Here is a 27,083-nt window from a genome sequence, read left to right as displayed (position 1 = left end):
CTCCCATCTTTCCTGGCTGTTGGTCATCCATGATGGGAGTCCAATCCAATACCCTCTGGAGGGCCGCAGCTTAGTCCTGAGATAGCTCAGTCGGTAGAGCATGAGACTCTGAATATTAGGGTCATGGGTTCGAACCTAAGGAAGGGCAAAATATCACCATATTGGGGGGGTTGGGCTTGATGGCCATTGTGCCCCCTTCCAATTCTACCATTCTGTGATTCCCCATCTTGCCACAGAGATTCAAAAGCAGTAGCAGCATTATTTGCACCCCTGGTGGGGGCCAATTTCACCAAGCCCTAGGTACGCCTCTGATTGCAGCCAGGCTTTTTTTTTTGCAGTTGCTGTTCCCAATCTTATCAGTGACGCAGACATTAAACTCTTGTCTTTGGAGAATAAAAAGCTTTTACATGCTACACCCTCAAGCATATTAAGATACTGAGCAAGATGGGTTTCTTTCTTTTTTTTTCTTTTTTAAAAAAGTTCTAATTGAGTGTTTTAAATAAGCATAGGGGCGAATTAATTAGGCTATACTTTATTTTTAGTTGCTTAGTTACACAGTAGTATATTCCTAAGCACAAGTGAGATAAATTGGCTGTGTGTGTGTGTGTTTGTTCCTGTGCTACTTTATCCCTTAATCATACTTACTGAATTGCTCAGGAGGCTGAAGCGCGTATAGATTTTGTGATTCCTAATATTAACACATGTGCAAAATGCTTAGGAAGGAGAAAGCATATTCTGGTTCAGCCTCTTAGGTGTCTTAATTTAGGGTATTTACTCTTCCTAAGGGGAGCAATGGTTGTTCACAGGTAAGAGTTCTGGAGAAATCGAACCCTGAAAGTGCTTGTTGGGGCATTCATCAGAATTTGACACAATGCCCAAAACTCTTAGAGCAACCTTAAATGCTTGATTTAAATGCCTTTTCTTTGTATCCTGTATATTTGTGTGTGTGTGTGTGTCCCACTAAACCCAATCGGGCTTTAGCTCTACAGAGACTGGCGTATGTTTGATTAGTAGTACAAGTGGCATTTCCTACTTCATCATTGCAATGTTGTCAGTAGCTCAAGAGGATGCTGGCAGTGACTCCAGTGTTGGACCAGTAATGCTAACTTAGCATGTGGAAATAGGGCTGTAGCCAACATGTTTTCTGGGAGGGGGCAATGAAAAGCTGCTCTCTGAAATCCGAGAGCAGCGGTTCTCCAAGGGTGTGATGTGCCACACTGGTGTGGCAGGAGAGGATGGCAAATGTGGCACCAAGATTCAAGGACAATCAAAGAAACATTTGAACATTTCAGTGTAGTAGAGCATATTATTTATTTATTTTATTTGCAGAATACGGATAGAGACATTTTTTTAAATGAGACCAAGAGCATCAAGTGATACTGAGGACAATCCTAGTTGTGATCCAGAATTGCTGTTCGAACAGAGTATAGCATTGGCTGTTCTTCTGCAGTTCTGCACGACATATTCTTGTGAGCGGGGATTTTTCAACTCTGACAAATGTGAAACGACAGAAAAGATAAAGGTTTCTTTGTGTTAATGAGGAGATGAGAGTTTGTTAGTCTCAAATTAGACCTAATATAAATGGGATTACCCGGCTAAAGCAAGCCCATACCTCTTATTAAGTTGGTTTACGTTCCTAAGGTACATATGTAAGAGGCTCGTTTAGAATTATATTTTGGGGATGATTCATGTTCTTCTGTAGCTGCATTGTTGTATACTTTCATGATCATGCCCCATGATCTTATTATAAAGTAGTTGTGTTCTGTTATAAATCAAGCACTGCTAGGAGTTGTTTCTGTTTGTTTTCCAGTGTGTTTCTTATAAATTAATAAAATTGGGGTGGCATGAGCAATTTTTTATTCTGAAAATGTAGTCCAGAGGAAAAAGTTTGACAACCACTACAACTCCCATCATCCCTGACCACTGGTCCTGCTATCAAGGGATGATGGGAGTTGTAGTCCCAACAACAGCTGAGGACCCAAGGCTGAGAAACACTGCTCTAGACCACTGGCTTCCAGTTGGTGGTCTGGGGGCTCCAGGGGGGTCCACATAACCCACTCAGGGTTCCACGGCCCTATTCACATAATGAAAACTTATAAACATTTTCAAAACTAGGGGTGTCCGTAGCTTGGCTTTTGAAAAACAGGGGCCCCACAATACTTAGCTAATTGGGAACCACTGCTCTAAACAATTACCCATGAAAAGGAGAGGCGATACCGGGGTAGATGGACCAAGGATGTGATTTGGTATAAGGCCTCTTCCTATATACCTATGAACAGAGCCACCCCCCTCACCTCACCTCCCTGTGCTCTGTTACTTCAGGCAATTTCCCAGCCAAGCTCTGATGTTGGCAGTGAGCCAGACTGTGGAGTAAAGTTCCTGGAGTGATGGGGCATGGCCATGCTAGGCAAAAGAGTGCTCAGATTCCCTGCACCTGTAAGGAGATATAAAAAGGTGTTAATAAGCTGGGAGAAGGGAGTGGGGAAAAATACACACTTTAAAATTATTTTGGCATCTTAAATAATTGGGATTTCTGAGAGTAATATAAATTCCTCCCTTTTTCGTCCTCTCATTTGTAAAGTAATAACTACTTTTTTGGGGAGGGGAGGGCGAAATACGCCAATTAACAAACTGCTGAGTCAACACAGAAAACCCATCAATGCTGGAATGGCTCTGCTGAATCCTAAGAAAGGGACAGCTGACATAAAGAGACCTCTCTTTCTTTGAAAAACAACAACAAATAATGCAAAATAAGCAATATGCTCATAGGAATGCACTCATAAAATACAAACTGTGGAGGTTTGAATGAAGTAGTCCCTTTGATATTGGATCTTTATTCAGATATATCTGCAAGTCTGTCGTAGGCTCAGGTGGCTTTGCACAGGTGCTTGTCACATGTGGAACGTGATAGAGCTTTTTGCATTTTGAAAATAGTGGCGGGCAGGAGTGGGAAAGGAAAACAGAGACCTTTAATAAAGATGGTATTTACCATGGGAAGGTGGCACAAAGGCATGGAGGTGATTAATTACTCGGATTTCTAAACACACCTTTGTTAACATCCCTACTCCCTAGCACACACAAATGTCCCCCTAAAGGCAAGACTGTCATAATTGCAGAACTTAGTGTAATGACATTGCATCTTGGTCCAATAATATTATCTTGACAGAATTTTGATGTCCTAATTCTGTTCTCGAATGGTTCAGTAACTCATAAAAGGAGGTAACATACAGATTGGCATGTACTTACATCTCTCTACATCACCCATGCATGTCTCTCGTAAAAATTAGAGCACGTTGCCCCATATTTTATACGTGAAGGTAGTAGACACAAATAAACGTTGCTGCCGCCGTAAGAGACTGAGCTTCCAGCCAGGAAGTTCCTCATTCCAGTGTTATCTCTACCATGAATTCACAAGGTCGCCTTAAGGAAGCTATCACAAATGCAAAAATTGAGATGATAATGCTGGCCATAACACATGTGAAGTGGTTTGCTGCTATGAAGTGCTACAAAAATGCTAAGTATTATAACTGTTAGGGATTTGCCAGTTTTAACCCAGGTTTCTTCGACCTGGTGTCCTCCAGCTGTTTTAGACTACAACGCCCGTCATCCCGGACCATTGGCTGAGACTGACAAATGTTTATAGTCCAAAATATCTGGAGGATATTTGGTTGGGGAAGGCTGTCATAGATTAATCAATCAGTTGATTGATTGACTGGGGCAACAGGACAAATTTTAATTAGTGCGTCTGAAAGTTCAAGGCATTTTCTTGTTTTCCTTTGGAAGAAGATTCTGATGTGTGTGTGTGTGTGTGTGTGCATGCGTATGCACACATATATTCTTTTACATGCAAAAGCTATAGATTTTCTTTTCTTTTTTAAAAAAAGAGTGGGCACTGTTTGCCTTGGAGCTGCTATTGTGACGCTGTGAGCCTTGGATTCTTTCTGCACATTTTAATGTTGGCTGTGAATGATGTACTGATTGATAGAGATATCAAACAATAGAAGATTATGGCAAGAAACCCAGTGTACAGACTCAGTAGATGTATGTGAAAACTGCCCCCATTGTTCTGTTGCACTCAGTAGTGAGTAAATTATTTACAGATATTTGCTAATTAAAGCACATATTGTTTTTCCCAGCACAATGGGGCATAATGCAAACAAAAGCCAAAAAAGAAATCAGCTTGCATAATTTTCATTCGACTAACGCAGTGTATATTACTGCTTGGTAAGAAAAATATGTATGTAATCTGCACAAAAAGGCTTTTCTCAGGGTAACCAGAGAAGGCAAAAAGAGCAATAAATTGCTTGTCAACTTGCCTAAACTTAAATGGTTCCTGGAGTTCAGTAGGCCATCTGATAGGAAAACATTGTGACTGAACCTTATTTTCTCCCTTGGTCACAATTTCTGTCTGCAGTGGCAGATAGAAACTTAATTGAAAACACACACTATGGGAGTTGCAGCAGAAATTAGAAAGTATAATATTTCAAAACTTGACCCTTATAACCCTGCAAGATTTACTAATAGCCCAGAAAAATTGCAACACTGCTTTCTAGTACAATGCAGTAGCTGTGGCTACAGTACTTAACACATGTACTGGAGAGTAAGCCCAATTGAACACAGTGACAATTATTTCTGAATAAACATGCGTAGGATGGCACTGTAAGAGACTGAGCTATGAACCTGACAGCTCCACGTTAAAATCACCTGTCTGCTACAGGCAGAAGCTGTGACACTTCTGATGTCACAGCTGTGAAGCGGCAACATTAACAAGAAAAGGGTTGTGACAGTGGCGGACAGTGGTCTTTCAAATTTCAGCTGTACCCTGTGTGAGGCCAAAATTTGGCTTCTCCCCATTTCTTGCCTTCCATTCTGCTAAATTCACTATGTTATGGTTTCAACACTCTGTGGCAACCCCTAGGCTCGGCGCCCAGTCGTGCTGTCCTAAACTCACCTCTGGTTAGGGGACCACACTTTTAATTGCATGGCTCCTTCCATCTGCCTCTTGTTCTGGTATAGGCTTTTGCAGCAGTGAAGGCTCCCAGATCACCTAGGGACCTTTAGTTGTGAAATGCTAGCATCCCAGCAGCATATTCTCAGGACAAGGGTGCGTGGCATGTTAGTTTTGCCCGTGTATGCACCTGTTCCATGGTTTAAACACGTCTCTGAGCATGTGAAACCTTGTACCAAAGGGAGTCAAAGTGGTGCCGTCCATAGGCTATGGACCAGAACCCACCAGCCAGCATGCTCAATATATATTCTGATATTATAGCTAAGCCAAGTGTATGAAACACTCAGAGCGGGTGATATAAATGCTGAGTATTAGTATCTGGCAACTCGTAAGTTGCACAGTCATATTCCACAGATGGAAGGCTTGTCGTATGTCTTCCAGAATGCCATATGCACAGTTTTCTTTGTCAAACTACAAATGACAATTCTTTATGTCTTGGAGATGATTGTCAGTTAATTAAACTTACAATTTGCATGTGTTCAGGTTCAGCAATCATAGCATTATTGCTTTTAAAATGCCATGCTTCTCTTGGTTGTCTCCTGGATAGCCCCTTCCTGTTGGCAAAAGCTGCTACTCAGCTGGGATAATTGAAATGCCCAGGGAGGATTAATTCCAAATATCCAGTCATAATGCAGCCTTCAAATTATACATACAGTCTTAGCTTAGCAATGGCAGTCTTTGAAAATGGTATAAAGATATGTAGGTTTTGCTTATTACAGTGGTACCTCAGGTTACATACGCTTCAAGTTACAGACTCCGCTAACCCAGAAATATTGCCTCAGGTTAAGAACTTTGCTTCAGGATGAGAACAGAAATCGTGCTGCAGTGGCGCAGCAGCAGTGGGAGGCCCCATTACCTAAAGTGCTACCTCAGGTTAAGAACAATTCCAGGTTCAGAACGGAGCTTCGGAATAAATTAAGTACTTAACCCGAGGTACCACTGTATACTGTTATATGGTATGTAACAGGCAGTTCCTGGGTCCCATCTTTTGGTCACACACTAGTGTGTCCAAGAGGTAGACCCTAGAGTGGGGCTATATGCTGACGAAGGAGTAGGTTTCAGTCATTTCTATAGGCAAAGTCAATAGGTGCAGTCTGAGAGACAGTGAGTTTCTTGCTGAGGTTTGAACTGGGGGCATTGCCTTATACTTGAACAATACACTCTAGTAGCACCCAGTGATACCAGGCAGATAAAAAGCTTAGCTATGTTTCCTATGCCTCCCCCCCAAAAAAAAATATTACTACAGCATGACAACACCCATTTATAGACATTGAGTCCTTTGTAGGTTACGGGGAATAACTCTTGTGTAAAACAAATTGCCTGCTTCCTTTATCATGCATATTCTGAAAGAGGAAGGAGTGTCAGTCACCTTTTAACAGATTAGACTAGATTACATATGGTTCAGGTGATCCTTTCTATTGAACCACCAATGTTGCATAACACACAGTAGCAAGCTTTTGAGCTGCATAGCATTCTTCAGGCGGGAATGACATCTTGCCTTGCTCAGAAGTTAACTCTTCTCCCCTACCAATGATGTGTGTGCAATAAAGTGTGCCTCTTTGGAATCATTTTAGTCTGTTTCAGACCTATTTCACTAAGCTAAGGAAGGAAAGGATTACACACACACACACACACACACACACACACACTGCTTTTTTCAGGGGGGGGGGCTCAGGGGTACGTATACCCGTAAACATTTTGTAAATCTAAGTTTGGCCTCATTGAGGGGCAGTATTTGAATATGAGTAGGAAAATGAGAGTTCCCTTAAACATATTTTAGGGAAAAAAGCACTGAATATAGATGTGTGCGTGTATATACGTTCTGCCATAATGGCCTGGCTTGTCACTGTAACAAGGAACGTGTGGGTCTTCCCCTCTAAACATCTTTCTGGGAAGCCACCAGTGTAGTTGCTTAGACTGAAAAGTAGTTTGCTCAAATGCTCTCTAGAGTTCAAGGCACTGAAACCTGAGAGGTGCCGGAGGGATGCGATTAAAAAGATGTAGAGTTTTGTGTGAGAGAGATTTCATTACATTTGTGAAATGTACATTTTTGAGGCCTAGGCCTCACATGCAGCCAAGTGAGGTGGTAGAATCATGAGGCCATACATTGGACTGTACTATCTCAGTGTAGAACATTTTTTTAATGAGCCCTATGTTAAAATCGGCAACAAACAGTACCAAACTCAGCCCAACCTATTCTGGTGGGCTAGTTTTCTATTTGCAGAGTAGGTTTTTTATTTTTATTTTTTTTAACATAGGGAACCATTAACAATTCTGTTTGCTTCCACTGTAATCTGAAGTGGCCTATTCTAACACTGAAGGACTCTTAGCACCTCTTTTCTGCATAATTTTGCGGCAGAAATAGATCCTGTCTTTGTTACTTGTATTTCTCTCAGGCCACAAATAGATACATGTTGGATAGTTTAACAAACAAGCAAGTAAGTAACTAACTTGCGACCAATTTGGGGTGTACTAAAGGGTTTCTGGCAAGAACATGTTCCCTTGGTGGGCCTTTGTAGTCTTACTGTCGAACCAGATGTTCCAGGGGCTGTGGTGACACTAGAGAGAAACTGGTTTTTTAAAAAAAGTTTGTTTGTTTTATTTTTAAAATGAGTACTGATGGCATGAGAATCACTTCTCATATTCCTTGTCATGTGCTTGATGTACCCACCATGTGAGTCCCAAGTTTCCATTAGTTTAGAGCCCAAAAATTCAGCGTCTACTTTGCCACAGCCTAGCCTTAGGTCCGAATCTGAAACCCAGCGGCTTTTTAATATCGCAAAGGTTCTGGTTTGTTTTTGTTCCACTTTTTTTGCGTGATAACTCCCGAGGACAGCAATAACACGGTCACGTAGAGGAAGCACCTCAGAACAAATGAAAGCGGATTAAATCCAGCACCGGTGCTCTCTTGTGTCAAGAACATGATGCAGACTATACCAGCAATAAAATGCCAGTCTGGAGGGGCTTTCTAGTAGTATTAGCCCACAAGGCCCTAAATGGCTTGGGATCCAAGGCTCTAAAAGAGTGCCTGCCTCAGTATCCACTATCTTGGGCCTTACGAGCCACAAAGGAGGTCCTGTTGGTGCTGCCACCTCTGGGGGTTGCCCGGTTGGTGGGGACCTGTGACAGACCCTTTTCAGTGGTGTTCCCCCATTGGGGTATTCCCTGCCTTGAGAGGTGAATTGGCCTCCCTCCACTATTAACTTTAAGGAGGAATTTCAAAACATTCCTTTTTACCAAAGCATATGCTGGCTGAAAGCTCTGTCACCCCAAAATTACTGGTTTGAGAGCCAATTCTTATTTTTAGAAGTTTTAATTGTATTCGTATTGATGTGTTTGCCCCCCCCCCCCCCGGAAGAAGGTGTGGTGTATAAATCCTGTTGTTGTTGTTTATTTTCTCTGCAATGTTAACCGGTAATAAGCTAGGAGCATGTTTATTCAGAAGTATGCCCCTTTGTGAGAGCCAGTCCTGTGTCCACTTAGGAACAAATCACATACATACTTCTGAGTAAACATCTGAATTCATACTGCAATTAGGTTTTTTTATTCCTGTGTGGGAACAGGTGTGTTAGCAGCAATGCACTCGATTATAAAATCTGCCACCCTTGCTATCTTGTGTGGAAAAGTTTATCCTGATTACCGCAAAAGAATGGGGGTGGGGGGAAACTGAAGAGACTTGTCTAATGCAAATTATTATACTGTATTATACTGTCAGATAAATAGCAGCCAGCATCACCTGTTGTCATCAGCCAGAGGTTTTCTGCCATGTCTCTTTAGATATTACTATTATAATTTTAATAATAATAATTTCTTATTTATACCCCGCCCATCTGGCTGGGTTTCCCCAGTGGAATACCAAACCATTGTTCAAATTATTCCCAAGCTCCAAAATTCCTTAAATGACCCTTGGAGGTGTTTGGAAAGAAAACATCCTCAGCAGGCACAAATGTTGCCATGTCTCCACTGCGATTCTTTATCACTTCCCTCACTGTTTCTCATATATATTATGTTATTGGCAGCATATAACCTGTTATGGCAAGACACTGTTACAGTCTTTCTGTGCAAAGAGACAGGCTTTCTTTCCTAGTGCATAATTCCCCTTTCTTTTAAAATATAATAAGCTGCTTTTAAAACCCGCTTTAACTACCTGACCCTCCTTTTCTTGGGGACGTGCACCCCAGCCATCTGCTGAGTCAGGCAATCTCAATTTCTTCACTTTTGGAAGACGGTGCCGGTGGTTGCTTAGACAACAGTGACATAAAATTTGCAGCTTAATAATGAATCTTGGGGAGAGCGTTGGCCAGAGACTCTTCATAGAACATCATTTCAACTTCACAGGACAATTTTATTCTTTTTTGTATCCCCCCCCAAGCAGCATGACCACAGTTGCTAGCTTTCGTTAAAATGAGGCCAGTTGGATGCTGCAAATATTATCAGGATTAGAATTGCCAGATGACAGGGGGGTTGGGGTTGGGGGGAGGTAGGGAAGGTTACCTGTCCTGCTCTTGCAGCTTTACCTGCAGTTTGATCTGCAGGAAACAGCAGGTGAAGCTTTTCTCCATACTGTATACAGAAGGCTAGAATATTGGCAGGTGGAACTGCTATAAAAAGCAGCAGAGGAGCGAGGTCTGGCAAACAAAGTTGGCAACCCTAATTGGGTTTTTCCTTCTATGGTAGTTAATTGCTTTAAGAGGTACAGTCCAATGCAAACCCCTGAGCCTATGTATGGACGCAGGTGGCGCTGTGGGCTAAGCCACAGAGCCTAGGGCTTGCCGGTCAGAAGGTCGGCAGTTCGAATCCCCACAATGGGGTGAGCTCCCGTTGCTCAGTCCTTGCTCCTGCCCACCTAGCTGTACGCCGGCTCCCTCGGCCTGTAGAGCGAGATGAGTGCCGCAACCCCAGAGTCGTCCACAACTGGACCTAATGGTCAGGGGTCCCTTTACCTTTAAGCCTATGTAACTCAAATTCATCTAGGTAGTGCCCCACATATTAAGGTTACCAGATTTTTTTCAGTGAATCCGGGGACACTTTTCAACTTCAGTGGATTTTGTATGGGGACTGATTTGTAAATCCGGGGACTGTCCCTGGGAAACGGGCGTCTGGTAACCTTACTACATATGCTCTGGGGGTATTGCCGCAAGGGATTAAAACAGTATGTTCTGAGTGTTGAAAGCACTTAAGGATTACTGATAGATTTTTACAACACTCTTAGAAGGAGGGCCAGTGTTCTCACCCCTATATTGCAGAGTAGGGATAGTCTGGGGCTGAAAGGACTGAGGCTGACATGAAATACCGTACTGGCTTGCCTAAGGTTGACTGATTTGGCTAAGATATAAGATCTCAGCTGCCTCTCTGCTCAGTCTCTGAGACATTAGTCTATGGTAGTGCTGATTTGTATAGACGGGCAGTATTTTTTTAAAAAAAACTTGAAAGTGAGCAGGTAAATAAATACTTAATCTGCATTTACTGTTGTTGGGTATTTAAATACATAAAGTAAGCATGCAGCCTGGGTGGTTCTTCACGTCTATGTAGAGATATAATTACAGGTGACATCAATGCAATACAGCCGATTCCTTTAATCTTTTAAAGATTTGTGTAAGTCATCTGTCACCATATATAAATACCAAGTTCCTGCATGTGTGTGTGGTTATTAACATCTCTGTTTTGCTGTCATCTTGTTTAAAGGGAGCAGCAATATAAAGACAGGGTTGCCAAGTTGCTAGAGGTAGATTCAGATTGGTCAGGATCCAGGACCAAATGTCTTAAAGGTTCTATCATCACCACCATCATCATCATCATCCATCTGCAGTCAAATATTGGTTGCCAGTTTCATTACCAGATCCTAGTCTTGTGGATGTTTAGAAAGAGCCATTCCCTTTGGAGACCCGTCACTTCACTGTGCCTTATTCATAGAATCATAGAATTGTAGAGTTGGGACCACAAGGGTCATTTAGTCCCTGCAATACAGGGATCTCTTTCAGAAGTGTGCTATCGCCAAAGCCACTTACCTGTCATAGCATGTCTTATGCTAAAGGCAACTCCTTGCAAAGAGTAATTGGCTGTGCTGAATAATTGCAAACCTAACCTCAGCTGCTGCAAAGGAGCAATCAGTTGTAATTTATTTTCCATTATACTTCGCTCAAAAAAGTAAGGTTGGAATGCTCTGAACACCCCCCCCAAAAAAGAAAGAAAGAAAGAAAGAAAGAAAAGAAAAGAAAGTAAGTTGGTTTTTCTGATATACCCGTGAAGTTACGGAATATGTTTGGTAATCTCAAAGATGATCTAGGTCAGCAAATCTTCAATCTTCTCGACTGAGAATTGTCTCAGTGATGCAGAATGCATGGAGGCCTCATCTACATTCTATCGAGCACCATTTCCCCATTTGCCTTCACATGGCACACTCAGTACACCTGCCTCGAAAAAGTCTTCATTCAGTGTTGATCAATGATTCTTAAAGAAACATTATCCCCACCCCACCCCACAATAACCTGTAATTTTTTGGGTGGCTTGAGAGTACACCATTGTCTATTTGGTCCATAGGCCACAGTTTTAGTATCATTGACATTTAGTACCACTGTTTGGAAGGTACAATTTTTTAAAAAATAATCAGCCTTTTAAAATGTCTTGTCTATTTGGTTCTTTGCCTATTTGGGAGCGGCCTTAAAGCTATATTTGAAACAGGTAGCAAAAGAGATCCATTAATAGCAATTGTGTGTCTTACCATGCAATCCTAACCATGTTGACTCAGCTCTATTGAAGTAAATGGGGTCAAGATTCTGGCCTTAATAAATCAGACTTAGGCCTTAATTTTAATTTTGAATCCTTGCACAACCGTAATTTCTGGGATGGTTGTGGATAGTTCACACTCCTGTTGCTTCAGACTTCTTCACAGGATTGCCTACAGTCATCACTTGACTCCTCTATGGCTCCTGCCTGCAGGATGCTGGGAGAAACAAATCACAAGTCTTGGCTTGTGGCTTCCCATACGGTATAGCCAGGAGGGAAGTGGGGGACCTTTGAGCAGTGTACACCAGCATTCTGCCTGTTTGAAGCAAGCCATAGTTACAGCATTAACAATGCTTTAATGTGCTGTGTGAACACAGCCCACTGGGAGTTCAGTGGGAGCTGCTGTTGATCTCTGTGTATAATCTCCTGCGTTTCTGCATGGAAACATACGCTTGGATTCTGATTTGACTACTGCTCACATGTACAGGGAACAGAAAGTTTTGTGAGGCAACCCGGATGCACACTACAGAGTTCAGTATGCCTTTTAGCATTATATATGGCTATTAATCTCACTGAAACCACGCTGGTGATACTACAGTAGTCAAACTAGTTCTTATGAAATGTATCTGACCAGAATAAATATTTCTGTGCATTCTAATCAAAGCTTTCCATCTGGGATCATTTTGTGCTGGAATGTAAAACCATTAATTAACCAACTGAGACCTGAGTCACTCCTGTAGGCAAGGAGTTGACATGATGAGTAAAAAAGGGTTCCTAGCCCTTAATGAGAACTGTCTACCTTTACAACACATATTTGAAACAAAATGCTTGCCTTTCCTCATATTGGGTGTTTCTCCCTATCAAGTCATAAGTGAATTAAAAACCTCTGCAAGTGCAAATTTAAGACTGCTTAGACAGAAGCAAAAGGGATTCCTTTTTAGGGTTGATGGGAAGGAAGGGGGTGAAATAAATGAAAAGCAACTTGCAAACCCTGGTACATGATATAATCAAGATTAAATTGCAAAATCAAGATTAAATTGCAAAAATGCTATTTTGATAGCATTTGTTGGTGTTACCCCATAATAGAGAGAAAGGTGTTCACATGTGGTCTAAAATAAAAGGGGATGACCGTTCTGTCCCTCCCCGCCCAATAGGCACCCCAGATCAGCATTTATTCTTGAACTGGAACCAGTTAAAGACAGAACTCCATAAGTGGCCCCTATGAGCCTTGGGATGAAAATTCCCATTGGTAACTGGGAGAGAGCCTTTCCCCACAAGCTCTAAGTTGTGTCCCATTCCTTGCATGAAAAGTGGGGGGTGGGATGAAAAAGAGGGCCAGTGGGCATGGCTGTGCTCTCCCCCTCAATATGTTTCCAGTCATGTGGAAGATAATGCAGGAAGGGAGTCAAAAACGACTTCCATAATACTGTAGCTAATGTCTGTGTGTCTTTACCCTTGGTTGTCTATGAACTCATGCATTTAGGTCAGGGCAGTCAGCATCATACTTAAAGTTTGTGGACTTCATGAATGCATACCTTGCAAGGTTTTCATAGATGGTGACTCTAGTGTGGTTGTAGCTCTGCAGTTGTCTCGCTAAGGATTAGTGCTCCAGGAATATTCTGTATTGCTCTCTGGGTAGGCATGTTTACATGTGCGTTTTATCTGAAACAGTGGGCTAGCAATGCCACTTGTCTGTGGCAGACAAGTTACTAAGAATCAGCTTAGCTCCAAGCTGGGTCTAGTCCCATGAATTTAAAGCAGAGAGGATTGTTTGTCTTCAGGATTTACTGGAAAGATATAATTGCCCTGTATATATTCACACATGTGCATTTACATGTTGTGTGCCCGAAGCAGATTTAGGGCAGTGTGGGCAGTTCCTCCACACAGGGCACCAAGTTGAGGGGGTGCAAAAATAATGATAATGTTAATGATACCTATATTTGTATGGGTACCTACTGAGAAGATCCATAAAAAGCAACTGCACCAAAAGGAATTATTGTGAAAATAAGATATATTTAGGGGGTGGGAGCACAAATATATATGTCTTCACCCAGGGAGCCCTGTTACCAAAGTCTCCCCCTGTTTGTGCATTTAATAGTTTCCCTTTGAAAGACCAGAGACAGCATGTTGAAACCTGCCAAGGTGGCGTATGTCTTGTCCCAATACATTGACAAAATGCTCTTATAAACCACTCTCAAAGTATCCCCAAAAGGCAACATCGGGACAGTGATATTCAAGGGATGAATATAAGGAAGTGAGGAACTAGGACTCTCCCCGGGAAAACAGGGGTAGTTGAAATGTATGGGGATGTTTTCCATTTATTTCCATAGGCTTTGAAGCCAAGCCCAGGGTGAACGGAGTTAAGGGAAAAAATAATACTACGTCAAGAGGCGCCATGCCCAAAATTACATGGTTGGTGTTTAAGGTGAAGTTCTGCAAAAGGGTTGATTTGTACTTCCTCGCGGCCTTTAAGTGATTATGCAACGCGAGTACATTGTTGCTAGCCAGCTTAATGCCTATCTTGTCAAATAATCCACAATAAGAGGCCACTCTTATATCTGCGGCATGTTTTGTCTTGTGCATTAAAGCGAATGCAAGTGATCTGTCATTTGTATTTTGCTTGTGACAGTGAAAAGTCCTTTAACTTCAAATGGGAAGATTAGTAGCTGTTCAGTGAGTAAATATGTACACTTTCCTTTAGCAATTTTTGTTTGAGGGTTATTGGGTGTGTCCCCCGCCCCCCGCTTTTTTGTTTGTTACATTCAAGGCTTTCTCACCTCCGTGTGGACCCATTGGAGTCGAAAATAAATTGGGTTTAGCTGCCTCTTTATGTTTCCTTTAATGACTCAAGCTGAGTGTTTGTATTTTAGGGAGTCTTAATTGCCTGACATTGAAATGGTCACACACAGGCTTTGAAGTTAACACCCCATTAAGTTAAAAGTGGGAAGTTCGTGCCTCTGATGGGGCCTTGTTGTTGGTCTGTATGGTTGCAAGACTCTAAACAAAACTCCCTGAAACTGCACAGTGGTCCCATTTGTGCTGTGTTGCTGTTGGTAATTGCAGCAGCAGTGGAATGTTCATTTTTTAAAAAATATTGATCTCTAAAAGCTCAGATTCTCGGTCAGAGTGCAGCCCTGCCCAGATTTCAAACCTGAGGTCTTCTCTGTTGAGGAGCAAGGTGAGCAGGACCCTCCAGAAGATCTCCACATGGCTCCAACATACCCTCCATCGTTTCTCTGACGAAAATAGGGACATCCTATTCCATACCCTCCAACATTTAGGACGCCCTAATAAAAAGTGGGACATTCCGGGATCAAATCAGAAACTAGGACGGCTTTTGTAAATCCGGGCCTGGAAAATAGGGACACTTGGAGGGTCTGCTCCAATAACCCCGAGGGACCATTGGACTTGGACAATCCTGCCCCAGAACTGGAGGTCTCTTTATCATCTCCCTGGGTTCCTGGCCAGGTCCCTCTCTCACCCATCCACAATCTCCCCTATGTCAAGTCAGGCAAGAGGAATAGAAGGCTTTTACCAACACTCAGCACTCTTAACAAACTACAGTTCCCAGGATTCATTGTGGGAGGAAGCCTTGACTGTTTAGATATGATACTGCTTTAAATGGATAGTACAGATGGAGCTTTTGGTAAGTTGCTAGATCATATTTTTTATTTAGCGGCATGGAATCCATAGCAGCTGCTTGTCATTTAGTGCCAAAGGTATTAGGTGTGAAATGTGGGAGGAGATATGTGCAATGGTCATGGGTGACTACTTTTACAGACAGTAACTGGAATTTGTAAACTGCATTTATTCTTCTTTAATGATTATTTTATTTTGTTGTTTAAGTTGTTTGTAATCCACCCAGAGAACATCATTCTCCATAGGCATATAGATACTGATTACACACACACACACACACACACACACACACACACACACACTTTCACACTTTCCCCTGGGGTCACGAGGGATAGAGAACTGCTTTGCCAAAGAAATGGGGATGGGAGGGGGCAGAAAAGAAGCTGAAAGTATATCCAGACTATCACTATTGTGCGGGATGGATTTGAGTGCATACTGGAACTTTAGGTTTGCACAATCAAAGTAGATTACAGGGCTGTGTCACCTTGCCACAACAAATTCTATATTTAAAAAAAGAACCAGTCTTTTTGCAGTTTGGAAAGTGATGCAGAAATGCATTGAAAAGTGTGGGATGAGCAAATGCCCAGCAGGAAGACGTATAAACACCCCACAAGCTATTCAGGATGCGTGCAGGACAAATGCTCACTGTCATAACAGACCTGCAAACAAATCAAAACAAATAGTCAGTAAAGACCAGATGCAGTCTAACTTCTGAATAAGCTTTGTGCAAGCAGATCAGCATGAATGCTCAATAAACAGGTCATCTGGAGGAACCTTGAGATTCTCAGCATGTTAAATGGCATTTAAATAACTAGAGACTGAACAGCTCACAGTCCCTGAGAATACCTACAGCCCTGATTGTAGTTTCGCCTTTTCACAGCATATTTAGAACAAGAAGAAAACTTGGAACATTATAGTACCAGAGGGATGCTGTATTTCTCATACCTGAAGATAATTAGTAATTTTTTAGCAGCATAATCTTCAGTCTAAATAGGCAATTAGACAAAATAATTATTTGCCTACAAGATGCTTGTAATAACCGTAGTACCTGAAATGCTTTAGCTGCTGCCAATCCTAAATGTTTCTGGTTTTGTATCCTAGCAAGATGGCTAATTTTAAAGATTTTAATTAATTCCCATGCTCCGAAGGATTTGATTTATGCTTACAAAGCCTTCGAATGGCCTGGTCCTCATCTCTCTTCCCATGTTTTGTAGGTGAGGTCGGGAATGCACCGTTTACCCACAACCTTCCCGTGGGGGCTCATCATGGCTGTGCAAACCTAGTAATCATGCATAATGGGTTGGAACATGAGGTTCACGAGTGGAACTCTATGCAGAGGTTCCCGCTCTTGGCAATTTTCATCAGGTTTCCCTTACGGAAGCTTGTTCCTCCCACTTACTTTAGAGCAGTGGTTCCCAATTAGCTAATTACTGAGGACCCCCTATTTTTCAAAAGCCAAGCCAAGGACCCCCTACTTTCGAAAACTTTGGTAGTTACCTCAGCAAAGCAATTTTCTGAACAAAATGTGAGGTAGCCCGTGATAAGCAAAGGATTTTTGGCAAACTAAAAAACAGACCATAAAAATATTACTATGCAAAAATGACAAAAAAATAGTTGGGGGGAGGCAAGGGATGAGACTGCAGACCCCCCTGGGTGCGTTCCACAAACCCTCAAGGGTCCCCAGACCCCTAATTGGGAACCACTGCTTTAGAGGGTGGGTGACTTTCTGCATACCCTCCAACATTGCTCCAATGAAAGCAGGAACATCCTATTCAATAATAACAATAATAATGGTTGTTGTTTCTTGTTTTGTTATTTATACCCCACACATCTGTCTGGCTTGCCCCAGCCACTCTGGAGGGCTTCCAGTATATATAAAAACATAATAGAACATTAAACTTCTTTTTTTTTAAAAAAAACCTTCCCTATAGAGGGCTGCCTTCAGATGTCTTCTAAAGGTTGTATAGTTACTTATCTTCTTTGCTCAGGGATCGCATAACTCCATACTCTCCAACATTTCTCCGATGAAAATAGGGATGTCCTAAGGACATTCCAGGATCAAAACAGAAACTGGGACGGCTTCTGTAAATCTGGGACTGGCCCTGGAAAATAGGGCACTTGGAGGGTCTTCTTCTGGAATGCTGAGGGAGGTGGCACAGGAAGTTGTGGGGAAAGAGGAAATAGGCAGGCATTGCCTCCCAGCCCTTCTTTGAGTGTGAACTTCCATTTGATCAAAGCCCCCTCTGTGGACAGGAAGGGCCATTCCATGAATGGAAAGGAGTATTTGTGGAAGGGCTGCGCTGGATCTAGCCCTCTGTATAATCCCCGGGGATGCGCACAAATCACACCAGAATGCTGATGCAGTGTGGCTGACCACAAATCATACACATTCTACACTCATAGTGTTTGCTTTGCCATATTCTGAGGTGTAGGCCTTGATTTTGGATTAATAATTAAAAGAAATGTGAAATTCCAGAAGGATTAATTTGAAGGTGAATTTGAAAACCCTAGATTTTGTTACCACTGTGCTTAAAACTACAGCTTTCTAAAAAGCTAAACACACGTGAACACTGGTCTCATGACTCCTAGTGTGTAGATCATGCTTAAAAAATAAATAAAAATGATGGGGATTCTAAAATTAACTTCCTGGCAAATAAAAATGCACTACCATACTTCTAACAAAGTCAACCTTCACTTATTGATTGATGAGCCCATTTGACAAGTCACATTTCAGCAGACCTCATTGTTGCACTGTGTTGCAACAGGGACTTCTAGATTCAGATAGATTAGCACACAGAGACAAATGTTGCAATCTTTTTTTTCACTTGGGCAAAGCCTCCCAAAGATTTATATAAAATAATTTATCATAAAATGAGTTTGAGAATGGCAAATCTATCTATATTTTAATTCAGAAGATGGGTTGCAGATTTTGACATATTAATTTATGCTGTTGTTGTTTTTTGGGCTTGCCGATCAGAAGGTTGGCAGTTTGAATATCCGCAACGGGGTGAGCTCCCATTGCTCGGTCCCTGCTCCTGCCAACCTAGCAATTCGAAAGCACACCAAAAGTGCAAGTAGATAAATAGGTACCACTCTGGTGGGAAGGTAAACAGCGTTTCTGTGCGCTGCTCTGGTTTGCCCAGAAGCGGCTTAGCCATGCTGACCACATGACCCGGAAAAACTGTTGGCGGACAAAACGCCGGCTCCCTCGGCCTGTAAAGTGAGATGAGCACCACAACCCCAGAGTTGTCTGCGACTGCACTTAACTGTCAGGAGTCCTTTACCTTTTAGCAACTCCTAGCACCCATGACAAACTACAGTTCCCAGGATTCTTTGGGGGAAGCAGTGCCTGTTGAAGTGAGGTACAGTGGTTCCTCAGGTTACATACGCTTCAGGTTACATACGCTTCAGGTTACAGACTCCGCTAACCCAGAAATATTACCTCAGGTTAAGAACTTTGCTTCAGGATGAGAACAGAAATTGTGCAGCGGCGGCACAGCGGCAGCAGGGAGGCCCCATTAGCTAACGTGGTGCTTCAGGTTAAGAACAGTTTCAGGTTAAGAACAGACCTCCAGAACGAATTAAGTTCTTAACCCGAGGTACCACTGTACTAGTATTGCTTTAAATGTGTGGTGCGAATGGCTCTGTACTTTTATGTAGCTTCTGATATTTCAAGGTTCCACTTTTTATTAGATTTCTCAACTAAACCATGAATGTATTACGAAATAAATTTGGCAGGGAGTGTGTGTTGAGCTGGTAGGAGAAGGGAAATAGTTATTTTCACGGCAGTACAGAGTTTATAGTCTCTGTGTGTACTTTGTGTGTCTCAGAGTCTATGAGTATAAAGGTTGTATTCTCAATAACAGGATTATTCATTGATGATGTAGTAATGATTGTACTTGTCTTTTGGTTATTAAATTGTTTGCTTTGCTTGCTTTGAATGCCAACCAAAAGTTAGTCATAGCAATTCTTGGAAAGGATGTGAACAAACTGGTAATGGAAGCAATAATAATTTGGTCATAACAGCTACTTTGGAAAAGAGCACTTTAACCAAGGCCACATTTGATCTGGATCTCTGAGTTTTATGAAAAATAGCTGCTTATCATAACCTGTGCATTGCTGAGCGTTTTCAAAAAGCTGATGCTTAATTGTGCACAGACAGACGATCTTACGCAGAGGGTCCTTAAAATGCTGTGTGTGCATGTGTGTGTGTGTGTGTGTGTGTGTGTGTTTGCGGCACCTTGGCCCATTAAGTTTGCTTCATACATTATAGAATGAGAACATATAAGACATTAATGTATGCAACAGATGATGGTTCTTTCTGGGGTGGGCAGGGACTGTAGGTAGCACGGGCTATCTTTTCAGACAATGTTTGATCAACTGACTTGGTTAAATATTGATCAAATAATGGTAATTTATAGCAGTAATTTATGAGAACTGTGACAAAGAAGAGAGAACAAGATGTTGATTCTAATTACCACAAACAAGTTAGTTAATAATTAGCATTTTTAGTGCTTTTTTTAAAAAGTGGTAAAAGCCCTTTACACACACTATCTAAAGCAAGAGATGGGAACCTATATTTTGAACTGACCTGGGATCTTCGGATGAATGGCGGTATATAAATAACAACAATACTGTAATAATAATGATGTTGTTGTACTTAAACTCTCACCACCAGCCCCAACCAGGGTGACCACAGGTCAGTTGTAGTCCAGCAACATCTGAGGTGTGGGGGTCACAGGCTCCCCAACCTAATCTTGTACAATTCTTACAACACCCATTTGAAGTAGGGGCAGTATTGTTATCCCCATAATGTTAGACAGAAGGGGGTTGAGTCTGAGATCATAGTGGCTGGACTGAGGCTGCTTAGCAAGTCAGTGGCTGAGGTGAGATATTATCAAGGAATGGAAGTGCCAGCTCACACATTATTGTGCTTTTAGATACTGTGCTCTGCCAACTCTCTAGGTACCCATTGCAACATACTTTGCAGTGTTGACAAGATTACCGACATTTAATACAGACAGAAAGTTAAGGCACTGTTTCCACGGTTTAGTCGAAGATCATAGAAAATGTACCTCTACTGTATCCTAAGCCCTCAATCTTGCCTTTTATTTTTGACCAAATATTTGATCGATATCTAGCAGGAGATGACTCCTTGTTCAAACATTTTGATTCACAAAATGGGGGAATGGTGTTTGTGTGTGTGTGTGTGTGTGTGTGTGTTTTAAGCCGCTTTCCCTCCCCAAAAGCAAAAGTCCTGGGGGTAACCTCTCATAATAGCCCTCCCCCATGTTTTCTTCATTTGGTTGGCCGTTAAGCAATATCTTATTACCAGAGGAATGCATGTGTTAAAACAGATGGGAGCCAGTTCATGCCTTTATCCTTTTGTAATAACAACCGTGTCTCCTTTTTGCCTTGTCCGAGGGCTGATTCACAGTCATGTATCTTCATCACTTGCTGATGTAACATCAGGTGATGATTTGCATGGCTGGATGGGCCACCAGAGATAGGACACTGGAGGTAGAACGTTTGTAGCCTCGAAAGCATTGTTTTCCAATGGGGCTGACTCAGGGAGCTTGCACTCAAGGGTTTGCACATGCATGAGTGAGCCATGCATGGGGCAGATGGTGTGGTGGGGCAGAGGCACTTGCCTGGCGGGGGAGAGGCAAGGTGCTGGGGCGGGTGGCATGGTGCAAATGCATTGGCAGGAGCGCTGGAGTGGATTGGCCGTAACCGTTGCACTGTGCCGATCTCACCACCATCCTGCACCTCGTGGTTGGCAGTGGTGACTCACCTGCTGGAAGGTCACCTGAGTGCTTCTACCCTACCCCACTGTCAGCTGCTGCTGTTTAGGGAAGCTTTTAATGTTTAATAAGTTATTGTATTTTAGTGTTCTGTTGGAAGCCGCCCAGAGTGGCTGGGGAAACCCAGCCATATGGGCGGGGTATAAATAATAAATTATTATTATTATCTGCTGTATACAAAGCATTATGCAGTATAGTGTAACAGATCCTCCAAGTGTCCCTACTTCCCAAGAACAGACAAAAGCTGTCCTGGTTTCTGATTTGATCCTGGAATGTCCCGCTTTTCCTTGGGATGTCCTTAATTTCATCGGAGAAATGTTGGAGGTATGCAGCCCCCGACCCAAGGAGATAAGTAACTGTACAAGCTTTAGAAGACATCTGAAGGCAGCCCTGTATAGGGAAGTTTTTAAATGTTCAATGTTACGTTTTTATATGTGTTGGAAGCTGCCCCAGTATGGCCTTCAAAGTGACAACCCAGTCAGATGGAATAGGACGTTGGAGGGTATGATGCGAGGCAGGGTGCTTAACATGGTACCCTCCAGATATTACTGAACTACAGCTTGTATCATCCCTGCCCATTGGCCATGCTGGCTGGGGCTGATGGGAGTGGAATTAAGCCATATCTGGAGTGCCACACGTAGTCCATCCTAGGGGTGGTGGACAGAACGTTTTTGAGTTGGGCCACAGAGGCCCAGAGTCAAATCCCCATTCAGTGATGACCCATATTGTTTATCGTTGGGCCAGTCCCATATTTTAGCTGTGAGTAGTGTTGGCTGGTCCCCTTTGCAACTGGTAGGGAGTAGACAGAGAGTCCAAGCAGCAGGTAAGGCCAGGAGCTATGACAGCCACTCCCTGACTGGTTGTAAGTAAGAAGGCAGGCAGATGGTGGTGGGGCAATGCCCCATTTGCCCTAGATGGAATGGACTATAATGATCATGAACCTACTTTACACATTTGTAGTGAGGATAATATGGGGATAAACCCCATGGCTGCTACCAGAAGAGTTCCTGGGGGAAAGGGCAAGATAAAAATATGAGGTGGAATTTTGAAGTTGCAACAAAACACATAGGATGTAATCTTAATAATAATAATAATATTTTCCATTATTCCGCCTGTTTGGGAGTTCAAAGCACTTCATGTGCATTAGTTCAATAATGAATGCAAGGCAGGTTGATTTGAAGCTACAAATCCCCAGTTAATTTATTCTAGAGTTACTCCATTAAAATCACTGACTCCTCAGCACTCCCTGAGTTTCTGCATCCTGATTGTTTCAAGTGTCCGACTTAAATCATGGAATATTGGTTTTGCCACTATAGCATTTTGCTCCTTTACTACCTTTCTGAGTTCTGTAAAACACAGTTTTGCTTATTCATCATGGGTGAAACGAGCTGGTATTTTTCCTGGAAGGTTACAGCTCAAAGCGCTTATTTCATGTTTTCTATGTTGTAACACGATCTGTTATGATAATTTTTAAAAGAGAGAGAGGTACTTATTTCATGTGTATTCTCTGCAGGCTCAACTAAATTTAAGCAGCTTTTCTATAAAATATATGTTTAAAGGCAGGAGGGATGTGGGCAGGGGGGAGTATTGTTAGTTTCTGATCTTGAAAACATGTGCAGGAAACCTGAGAATGTGCCAGTTTCTTTTGGTAGGAAACTTGTAGAATTTCTGTAGTATTTCTTTTGGGATTACATCACAGTTTCATTTAGTTTTTGGGATAAGACTTAAATTCAATATTTGTATATAAGCCAGGGAAACTGTACCATAAACAGAGGAATTTTCTAGTGAGTCAGAGTTCCAGGAATCCCATATTTGCTTAAGATCATTTATGTGAGGACTAGCTAGAACCATTAGTCATCTGGCTATGATTTTTTTTTTTAACCTTTGCAGGTTAATTGCATTTTCAAAAAGTGCACTTAAGGCAGTGCCCAGAATATATGTATATATCTCCTGATTTTGAATTTCTTTCTAGATATCAGGGGAGGCACATCCTATTTTGCCGCTTGAGGTGAATCAGGAAGTGCTGTTTGGCCCTGCTGCTCCTGCCACCATATACCCACTTTAGTCACTGCCCCATGCCCTGCCCCATCTGCTGCTGACAGAGAAGCAGCAGCGCCATCAGTGCCAAATTTGAGCAAGGGCACACCGATTTGGGGTGAGATTTCACCCAAAACCATGTGAAATCTTGAGTGCTCTGCAAGAATTTCGCCATCCTTCCTAAAATTGGCACCGATGGCCGCGATGCTTCTCCACCAATGGCAGAGGCGAAGAAGGAGTTGGTGGGGTACCTATGGGCATGCTGTTTGGGGGACTTCTGGTGCCTGAAGCAGCCTCATGATTGGGCCAGCTCTGCCTGATATACAGTGGTACCTCGAGTTACAAATACCTCAGGTTTCAAACGCTTCAGGTTACAAACTCCGCTAACCTGGAAGAGTTACCTCGAGCTGAGAACTTTGCCCCAGGATGAGAATGGAAATTGTGTGCCGGTGGCACAGCAGCAGCAAGAAGCCTCATTAGCGAAAGCACACCTCTAGTTAATAATAGTTTCAGATTAAGAATGGACCTCCGGAACGAATTAAGTTCGTAACTAGAGGTACCACTGTACAGTATATATTTTTTTATCATGTAAAAAGTTGGCTTAAATAACAGATCCACTAAAAATGAAAATATCCACAGATGTGATGTTGCTATATCTATTGATGATGAAAAGCCAGCTTAATCTTTTAAGGCATTTACTATAGACGTATTTGAATGCGGGATCAGATTAAAGCAGAAAACACACAGATTTGTGGAATAGTGCTTTTGCCAATTTACTCCCTCCCCGATCAAATCGACTTGGCAAAGGAAGAAATAACCAAAGTAAAATGCTGCAATCTTTGAAAAAATCTCTGTAGCAATTGGCTGTAAGAGCTCTTGCTTCAATATATTGAATTAAGACCTTTGTAGCCATGGGCTCAGCTGCCAAGATGTCACAGAATGTTTATGAGCATTCCAACCACTCAAAACTTTAAAGCAAAAGTGTCAGCATATTAACCTAGGGACAGATGAGTTTGTGTGGTGTTGGGTGGAAGCAGTAGACAGAAATGGTGTTTATCAACTTTTAGCTTGTCTGTTGTGTAGCGGGCACAAGCAGATGTCAACTTCCCCACCACCTCCTTTGCTCCCTCCATCCTGGTGAGCAACAGGGACCCACCTAACAGGAAACTAGAGTAGCAGCTCCACCCCACCCAGCGAGCCACTTCTGGTAGAGTGGCCTGGTGCCCTACTTTGCAGAGGACTTTCCTACATGAGAAGGACCCTTGGAGACAAGACCTCTGTTTGAAGGAATCTTCTCCAAGAACTATCTGGTCCAAGTCTGGTTTGCAGATAGAATAATTGCAGGAAGGGAGAGCCAGAGGCCTTGAGGTTTCCCATCAAGAATGAACATCTGTTGAGCAGGTCACCTGGTAACTTTCCCCCAGTGTGGTGAGACGCATTGTATTTCCATTTTAATGATAGTTGTTTTTTTCCAAATTTGCACCTCTATGTAGAAAGTAGGTTTTATTAAAATCTGCACTCGCTTATTGCCCTTTCTTTGTTGTGGTGCATTGCCTCTTTTTGGTATTTAACTGGTGGCCACCCTATGAAATTGTTGTTGGTATGTGAATGCTATTTCTGAGCACTGTGTAGGTGATGTGCGTGAATGTGTCTGAGAAAGCGAAAGAGGAAGAGGTACAGGAAAAGTTATTTCACACAAAAGCACGCACCCACAAATTTACCGATCTCCTCTTGGGTTAGGATGCTCTGTTTCAGTGGTGGTGAAAATGAACCTGGCAAAAGCTTTATCGAAATGGCTGTGAGCAGACGTCACAGACTCAGAGCAATAACCTTTGCCGTGTATTGCGGAGCCAAATGTGACCCTCTCTTGGTTGTCTCTTGCAGGATGAAGTTGTTGCTGCTTCAGAGAAGGTCACAGTGAAGCTCGAAGACTTGGCCAAATGGGCCCAGGCAGATTTCTCCAAATGGAAACGTGGACTCCGGGGTGAAGCCATTAGACCTACAGAACTGGGAAAGAATGGCCAGAAGGAAGCGCTGGGCAGGTTCAGGCAAACCACACACAACAGCGGCCTCAACTTTAGAGACATTTTGAAGGAAAAGGCTGACCTTGGTAAGTACACAGTTCACCTATGTGATGGGTGCTGTGACTCTTGGCTGGACAACTTTTCCATTGCGCTTGTCTGTTGGATAAAGAGGCATGTGGCTGGGATCTAAAGAATCTGGCAACCATCTCCGCTACCCCAAGGTCTCTTTGTGATTGTGTACCTCAAATAAAGCTCATCCCCCTCTGCACACGCAGTATTATACATCAAGCTGCTATATAAGGAGCTTCCGACATCAGGTTGTAATATTGCTCGAGGGGTCAGCAGGGCAAAGATGGGGGGTGGGGAGTTTTAAAATAACCCTACTAGGCATGCCTAAAGTAGCTCCTTCGATGTCATCTTGTCAGAGCCAGTGTAAGACCCGAGGCGTCCCATTCCGTGCACAGAACTTGACTAGACTGAAGTTAATGGCTACTTCAACACTGGTGACAGGACGGCATCCTTCACCACCCTCAAGGGAAGCAGGTTGCAGGACACATGCAGCTCTGTCCTCCAAGGCACAGGAATGGCCAGATTGCTTTGGGGGATCAGGAGGATGTCACTGTTGCCCACCCCACATGTTCCAGCCACCTGAGGTGGCCACCTTGCTCTGCCTAATATTAGGGCCGGTCCTAGATACCATGTAACTTGATGGTCACACACTTTGACTTCAAGGAATGATGGGTCCCGTAGAACTATCTGTTTCTCTTTTGCTCTGGGATCCAACATGGCAAAAAGAATCTGTAGAAAAAGCTGAACCAAGGTGTTTTTTTGTGGCCCGGGTTCCTTCCCACTGATCAACACGAGACATAATAAAAAGTTATTCTATGTCGTACACCATCCCTAATGAACCCATTGTTGCTGAAAGTCCCCTCAGTTTCAGTAGTTTCAGCTGTATCGTTGATGCCTGCCATTTCTACAACAGAAGCCCCCTTCAGAGTGCTGGGATGTCCAGAACACACCAACACAGTGTCTTGACCTACTTGTGCAGTTCTTTGGATGCGCATCATAGATTTTATCACTCCCACCCCTGTCCTGCGCATTACAGAAGGGGAAGTGTATTGATTCCACAGTTGAGTTGCAAGAAGCTGTACCTGCCCAGTTGTTTTTGTTTTTGAAAAGGTGATGTTTAAATAGCTCCAAGGGTAAGCCATAAATAGGAGATAAGAAATTAAAAGTGAAAACGCATGCCTTGCCATCCCGGTGAGACAATTGCCTTCGGCGTGTATTGAATACAAGGTTAAGTTGTTACTGGGTATAAATAGATGTAGCATTGTTGACAGGAAGTTATATATCTATATATACTGTATCTATATAAAGTATACATTTCTTTAGCGGTATTTAGACCAGGGACAGTCTGTGCAGGGTCTTGCAATTTGTTATTAGGCTACCAGTGTGCCCCGCTTAGAATCTGTACATGCACTGTTGCATCAAGGGCATTTGAGGAGGCCGTTCTTTGGAAATTCCATGGCAAACCGACGTGATTTTCATCTCTTGTTCTAATGTGCAGATTAGAACATAGTCACCCCTTGGATTTCATTCTTTGTGGTGCAGTTCTCGGCTCAAAAAGAGAGAAATGCATCAACTTGTGTTTAAAATGCATATATTTTATATAAAATACATTTAGAAAAGCCATAATAAATTATGCAAAATAATGTAATTTAGCCAAATTCGCGTAATTCATAGAGGGCGCAGAATCCAAGTGTTCTTGGTACAGAATCTTTGCTGCCAGGAAATTTAATGTTAATAAAGTGCACATAGCCCTGGGCTGGGTGCACCTTAAGCCCT

General features: G+C 42.6%; 1 protein-coding gene across 2 annotated transcripts in view; it reads left to right on the top strand.

Moving 5' to 3' along the window:
- Window positions 1-27,083, top strand: part of ARID5B (AT-rich interaction domain 5B) — a 192,786-nt gene that overhangs the window by 8,406 nt on the left and 157,297 nt on the right. For both annotated transcript variants that reach the window (XM_082222314.1, XM_082222313.1), the window contains exon 3: window positions 25,099-25,324. In XM_082222314.1, the coding sequence (XP_082078440.1) occupies window positions 25,099-25,324 (226 nt within the window). The remainder of the gene's footprint in view (window positions 1-25,098; window positions 25,325-27,083) is intronic.

This window comes from Podarcis vaucheri (genome assembly GCF_965113315.1).
Source record: "Podarcis vaucheri genome assembly, chromosome: 5".
NCBI classification, from domain to species: domain Eukaryota; kingdom Metazoa; phylum Chordata; class Lepidosauria; order Squamata; family Lacertidae; genus Podarcis; species Podarcis vaucheri.
The sequence above is the reverse complement of the archived record's forward strand: the minus strand, read 5'-3'. Positions and strand labels throughout refer to the sequence as shown.